Below are 6,580 nucleotides of genomic sequence, written 5' to 3' on the forward strand. Positions count from 1 at the left end.
GTACACACCGTGTCCGGGACACCCTATAGTCAGCCGCATGGCTCCCCTGTGCCCCAGCCCCTGGCTCCCTCTGTTGATCCCAGCCCCTAGCCAGGACCCTGCTGTGCAACTGCTGCTGTTACTGCTGCTCCTGGTGCCTGCCCATCCCCAGAGCCTGCCTCGGATGCAGGGGACTCCCCCAATGGGAGGAGATTCATCTGGGGAAGATGACCCACTGGGTGAGGATGACCTGCCCAGTGAAGAGGACTCATCTAGAGAAGAGGACCCACCTGGAATGAAGACTGAACCAGGAGAAGAGGACTCTCTGAAGTTAGAGGATCTACCTACTGTTGAGGCTCCCAGGGACACTCGAAGCCCCCAGAATAATGCCCACAGGGACAACAAAGGTAAGTGGTTGTCAGCCCTACAAATGTAGACTCTGGGAGGTTCGTGCCTTTCCTCACTAACTCCAGCCCAGGCCGGGGTTCTTCAGGGAAGGAGGGGAGCCTGAACTCTGACAGCAGCCTTTCCCAATCCCAGGGACTCCTGTGCCACTGGAGCCATCTCCCCTTTCAGAGCTAGAAAGGGACAGATGGGGAGACAAAAAAGGGGCCTAGATGGAGAAAGGTGAGCATGAAGAGATGGGAAAGAAGAAAGGGGAAGGTTAGAGAGGAGCAAGCGATGAGGAAAGTGGAGAGAGAGAACATAGGTGGCGAGAGGGAAGAGGAGAGGGAAGACGAGGGGACCAGAGGAAGAGCAGGAGGGACATGTAGAGATCGCCCCATCTTCAGTCCACAGAGGAAGAAACTGACACCTAGAAGAAGGAAACAGCAGGTAGGGGAACCTGGTATCATGACTCCCAAGCCAGGAACTTTGGGAAGGGGGTTGGAGACCAGAAGGGGAAGAGGGATGAGTGGGGAGGAGTGATGAGTAAGGGAGAAAGGAAAGATGGGGTACCGATTTGGGCCTGGGGACTGAGGCTCCACCCACTTGGCAGACCCTAAGACAATGGCTGCAAACTGGTATCTCCGGGGCCAGTAGGGCCTTCATGTGGCCCACCAGGCTGTCGTGGTATGTTTGGTTGCAATCTATTGTGCTTTCCACCTGGCCCGCTTCAGGCATTTCTGTTAGCTGCTATGCCCTGTGAGGCATCTGAGTTTGTGAACCCCTGCTAGTGAGAGGGATCCACCTCGTTCTAGCCACTGGGGAAGGACTGGGCTCGAAGATCAGTCTCTTCATCTCTTTAAGCAGGTGATGACCACAGACATTGGCGCTATGGAGGTGAGACACCAACCCGCTACACAGACCCAATCTGGGCACCCAGCTCTGCCGATCTGACTCCCCAGCCATGCCCCAACTCTGGTCCTGGGCCCGCCCCCCCCACTGCACCCACGTCGGCCAGGCCCCAACACCGCCTGCTGCCTGTCTCTGTCCACATCCCCGATTTCTATTTCCCGCCCGATGCCTCCTGACTCCGCCCCTCATTTTTTCTATCCCGCTTCCCTAAAAGTTCCCGATCTTGTCACCAGACTTCCTGCCCACACTTCCCCACCGCAGGCGACCCGCCCTGGCCGCAGGTATCGCCAGCCTGCGCAGGCCGCTTCCAGTCCCCAGTGGATATCCGCCCCGAGCTAGCCGTTTTCTGCCCCGCCCTGCGCTCGGTACAACTCCTGGGCTTTGAGCTCCCGCCGTTCCCCGAACTGCGCCTGCGCAACAACGGCCACACGGGTGAGGTGTCTGGGGGCGGAGCCTCAGGGGGGCGGAGACTGTCTGGGCGGAAGGGGCCCGGGGAATCCGGTCGGTCAGCGGGTGCTCCGCAGTGGGGCTGGCCCCATGGGCGGGCCCGGCCCAGCTCACCTGCCTTTCCTGCCACAGTGCAGCTGACCCTGCCTCCCGGGCTGGAGATGGCCCTGGGCCCCGGGCGGGAGTACCGGGCTCTGCAGCTGCATCTGCACTGGGGAGCTGCGGGCCGCCCGGGCTCGGAGCACACGGTTGGCGGCCACCGTTTCCCGGCCGAGGTGAGCGCGCAGCTGTCTGCGGAGGGGCGAAGGGGGCGCGCCCCCGGGATGGTGCCCACTCCTGCACTCGTGTCCTCTCCAGATCCACGTGGTTCACATCAGCACTGCATTTGCCAAAGTGGATGAGGCCATGGGACGCCCGGGGGGCCTGGCCGTGTTGGCCGCCTTTCTGCAGGTACCAGCCCTGGACACTCCCACTCCCTGCTTCCCCGCCCCGGGCTCCGTGTATCTTCCTCCCAGAGACCCCATCCCAGCACATTCACCCTGGCATCTGGCTGTCATCCCCATTAACTCTTTAGTTCATTCGTTCAGTACGCACTGTGAGGGGCCAGCCTGGTGGCGCAGCGGTTAAGTTCACGCGTTCTGCTTCTGTGGCCGTGGGTTCACCGGTTCGGATAACGCACAGCTTGGCAAGCCATGCTGTGGCAGCGTCCCACATATAAAGTAGAGGAAGATGGGCTCGGATGTTAGCTCAGAGCTAACCTTCCTCCAAAAAAAACCCCATTGTGAGCCAAGCACTGGGCTGGAAACCGTGGGCCCATGGGTCCCTGTCTCTCAGGAAAACATACAGCCAGTGAGAGAGGCTGACAGGATACACCTATAGGAAGGTAGTCAGAGTAAAAGAGGTATTCAGGGAAGGCTTCAGAGAGGAGGTGAAACCCAAAGCCTTCATTCATGGGAAAGGCTCAGAACATGGCCCATTCAGGAAATGCCAGAATGGCAGATGCACTAGACTGGACATCAGGTAATTTCTCTAATACTCCTATGACCGATAACCCATAATTTCCCCCTTTGTGAAATGCAATAAAGTCTAGAGAAATATTTAGTGACCTCTTTGGCTACATACATAATGATTAGAGGAGGCTGATAAAATGGAGGCGCTGAGACACCTGCTAGGCTCACTCACTGCCTCATGGCACAAAGTTCAGAGACGCACCTGGGAAATAGTGTGTCCTAGCTCCAGGGGTCAACACGTGAATTATGAGGTGAATGCAGAGGTAACACGAATACAAAGGTTGTAATGGTTTTCTTTGGGGATACCATGGACTGTCGGGGGACAGCGATGAGTGAGACTGAAGAGTAAGAAGGGCCCAGGTCCCTGAGGGCCTTGTATCCTAATGAGGTGACCCACCTTCCTTCTTCTCCAATTTGCCCTTGAAAACTAGTCTGCCAAGCTTGTTAGGTTATTTTGCAAAATAAGAGTAAATGGACTTTGAGTAATAATACATAAGATTTTATGTTCTTCTCACATGCTCAGAGTTGAGGAATGGGGCGGGGCTGAGGAATGGGAATCCCCCTCACCTCAGGCCCCAGCCCAGCCCTAGCCATGGCCTTAGATACACGTATTAACCTGTCTTGCACTGTCATCTCCTAGGAAGGCCCAGAAGAAAACAGCGCCTATGAGCAGTTGTTGTCACACTTGGAAGAAATCACTGAGGAAGGTCAGTTTGTTGGTCTGGACACTAGCCTTGATACCCTTGTTCATAAAGAATCGCCCTTGGGGCACCGGCCCGGTGGCTGAGCAGTTAAGTTCACGCGCTCTGCTTTGGCCGCCCGGCGTTTCCCCAGTTCGGATCCTGGGCAAGGACCAGGCACGGCTCATCAGGCCATGCCGAGGTGGCGTCCCACATGGCACAACCAGAGACACTCACAACTAGAATATACAACTATGTACGGGGTTGGTGGGGGGGCCTTTGGGGAGAAGAAGAAGGAAAGAAAAAAAAAAGAAGATTGGCAACAGATGTTAGCTCAGGTGCCAATCTTTAAAAAAAAAAAAAGGAATGGCTCTTGGGTGAGCCTCAAGTCTGAGGACACAGGTGGGCTGCCTCCTGGAGAGGGGCTGGTGAGTGAGCTGGCCGACTGTGATCTTGACAGTAACTATGAAGCTGAACAGAGGCAGACGGACAAAGGCACACTGCTGCCACAGGCTTTATGGTCAAAAACCAAAAACCAAACCAAACCAAAATAAGACAGAAAGCGAATAAGACCAAGAAAATAGTGTTCGGAACTTCAGGGGTTGACTCTGGAGAGTTAAAATTTTTCTTCTTAAATGTCAAATATTTTAAATTTATAAATACTTTTGTTGGAAATCTTTTCCTTCTCAGTCACTCTAGGACATTTTGTCTCACTTACCTTACTGGACCTTAAGTTTTGCCACACTAGAGGGAACTGTGCTTTTTGAGTTTTTGTGTCTGTTTTTTATAGTTGCAAATATATATAGTTATTTACAAGTTATTCAGCTCATTTCCCCTTTTTTTTTTTTGGCCAAAGTAGATTCACCTTGAGCTAACATCCGTTGCCAATCTTCCTCTTTTTGCTTGAGGAAGATTTGCCCTGAGCTAACATTTGTGCCAATCTTCCTCTACTTCTTATGTGGGTTGCTGCCACAGCATGGCCACTGATGAGTGGTGTAGGTTTGCGCATGAGAACCTAACCTGGGCTGCCAAAATGGAACGTGCCAAACTTAACCACTAGGCTGTGGGGCCAGCCCCTCATTTTCCCTTTTGATTCACTCTGGGCTTAAATCTGTGGTCTAGCATATTATCATAGTATGAAAGTAAGAGTAAAGATTCAGAGGGAGGCCGTAAGGAGACACTCTCTCACTCTGTGAGGCCCCCGAGCCCTTTACTTTCTTTTTTTTTTTTTTTGAGAAAGATTAGCCCTGAGCTAACTTCTGCCAGTCCTCCTCGTTTTGCTGAGGAAGCCTGGCCCTGAGCTAACATCCGTGCCCATCTTCCTCTACTTTATATGTGGGACGCCTACCACAGCATGGCGTGCCAAGCGGTGCCATGTCCGCAACCAGGATCCGAACCAGCGAACCCCGGGCCGCTAAGAAGCGGAACGTGAGAACTTAACTGCTGCGCCATCGTGCTGGTCCCTTTTACTTTCTTCTGAGTTATGTCTTTGCTGAGTTATGGGAAGGGACACACTTGGTGAAGAAGCAGTCTCAGGGAGTTGAGTCAGCTTGGCTTCTGGGAGATGAAACTGTATCCCTGCTCATCCCCAAAGCTTTGGGGGCGAGGAGGGCCCAGGTGGGACTCCAGCACGGATCCTCTCCATAGACTCAGAGACTTGGATCCCAGGACTGGATGTGTCTGCACTGCTGCCCTCTGACCTCAGCCGCTACTTCCGATATGAGGGGTCCCTGACCACACCCCCCTGTGCCCAGGGGGTCATCTGGACTGTATTCAACCAGACAGTGAGGCTGAGTGCTAAGCAGGTGAGGCTGGGGTGTGGTGGTGACATAGGGGGTGTGGGGAAAGGGGTCTGGGATGACATGAAGATGTGTAACGAGATGAAGAGGCCGTGTGGGAGATGAGGGGGACTTGGAGGGTGGAGCCCGGAGGTGCTGGCTATGAGTAGGCCTGTGGCCCTTTTGTTTCCTTGTCATGAGCCCACCCCACTGTCTACTGACCTCCTTAGCTCCACACCCTCTTTGGCTCCCTGTGGGGACCTGACAACTCTCGGCTACAGCTGAACTTCAGGGCCACGCAGCCTTTGAATGGGCGAGTGATGGAGGCCTCCTTCCCTGCTGGAGTGGACAGCAGCCCTAGGACCACGGAGCCAGGTGCAGCTTGGTCTGGTACCCCATAGTGCCATGTCCCCAAGCCACTCAGCCGCATCCTCATCCTCATCCGGGCCTGTGTCTGTCACTGGTGTCACAGGCCCTGACTCTAATGTCTCCTCTTTCTTTTCAGTCCACCTGAACTCCTGCCTCGCTACTGGTGAGTCTGTGCCTCTCCTCTGGCTCCTGATGCTGGAGAGGACGCCCGTTGGCACTATTCAGCCCCAGGGGCTAGTCACGGCCACCGCTGCCTCTCTCCTTTTCTGCAGAACAGACCTCCAACCCCAGTAGGATAGAGTGTCAGATCAAGGTGGCGGTTCCACCATTGTCCCCAGGGCAAGAATTAGTCAGAATGAAGGTCCAGAAATCTCCTAGCACCCTCCTTCACAAACAATCTCTTTAGTTTTCAGGGAGGGAAAACGTGCTTACCTTACCCCTTCTTGTGTGTCCACCCCCATCCCTTTGCTAGTCTCTTCTGGATTCTGAGACACTGGGGGCAGCTGGAGAACTTGGGGCAGGGGTGGGGGGACACACGGAAGCAGTCTCTGAGGGAACCTGTGGACTCCTCTCCACTCCCTGAGGCAGCCTCTTGTCTCCCCCAGGGGACGTCCTGGCCCTGGTTTTTGGCCTCCTCTTTGCAGCCACCAGCATTGCCTTCCTTGTGCACATGAGAAGGCAGCAGAGGTATGACGCTGGCCCTGCCTCAGGCACAGCCCCCACCTCCCCAAGTGGAGTCCAGAACAGCTTCATGCAAATTGCGAGCAAGTGAGCTCGTCCTAGGCCAGTTTTCTGATTTAGGCTTCCTGTTGTGTAGACTCAGAAGTGGGACCAAAGGGAGTGTTAGCTACCACCCAGCAGAGGTCACCGAGACTGTCGCCTAGAGGCCTGCAACTTGGAGACTGTGCAGAGTCAGCAGCCAGGAGTGAGGGGCAGCTGGAGGCTTTGTTGTGTCCTGCCCATCACACCACTTCCTTTTTAACCTCCAAGGGTTTTTTTTAAATAAATGTTTCTCATGAAA

The 6,580-nt window shown here is 54.6% G+C and overlaps 1 protein-coding gene across 5 annotated transcripts; it reads left to right on the forward strand.

Annotated features, from left to right (window-relative positions):
* CA9 (carbonic anhydrase 9) lies at positions 1 to 6,580 on the forward strand. Of its 5 annotated transcripts, none has more exons than XM_046642770.1 (11): positions 1 to 386; positions 1,228 to 1,260; positions 1,537 to 1,707; positions 1,855 to 1,997; positions 2,080 to 2,172; positions 3,373 to 3,439; positions 5,060 to 5,217; positions 5,421 to 5,565; positions 5,696 to 5,722; positions 6,165 to 6,246; positions 6,377 to 6,580. In XM_046642770.1, the coding sequence occupies exons 1-11, from the start codon at positions 38 to 40 to the stop codon at positions 6,441 to 6,443; spliced, it is 1,335 nt and encodes a 444-aa protein (XP_046498726.1). In that variant the 5' UTR covers positions 1 to 37; the 3' UTR covers positions 6,444 to 6,580. The 5 variants fall into 5 exon arrangements, with proteins under 5 accessions (XP_046498726.1, XP_046498801.1, XP_046498581.1 ...); XM_046642845.1 differs by having other exon boundaries at positions 1,231 to 1,260; XM_046642625.1 differs by lacking the exon at positions 6,377 to 6,580 and having other exon boundaries at positions 6,165 to 6,370.

The sequence above is a fragment of the Equus quagga genome, chromosome 1, assembly GCF_021613505.1.
Source record: "Equus quagga isolate Etosha38 chromosome 1, UCLA_HA_Equagga_1.0, whole genome shotgun sequence".
Taxonomy (NCBI): Eukaryota; Metazoa; Chordata; class Mammalia; order Perissodactyla; family Equidae; genus Equus; species Equus quagga.

Coding starts and splice junctions, on each gene's coding strand:
- CA9 (XM_046642625.1), top strand. CDS start 38: ATGGCTCCCCTGTGCCCCAGCCCCTGGCTCCCTCTGTTGATCCCAGCC. Junction 387..1,227: donor TGCCCACAGGGACAACAAAG/GTAAGTGGTTGT, acceptor CATCTCTTTAAG/CAGGTGATGACCACAGACAT. Junction 3,440..5,059: donor GGAAGAAATCACTGAGGAAG/GTCAGTTTGTTG, acceptor TCCTCTCCATAG/ACTCAGAGACTTGGATCCCA.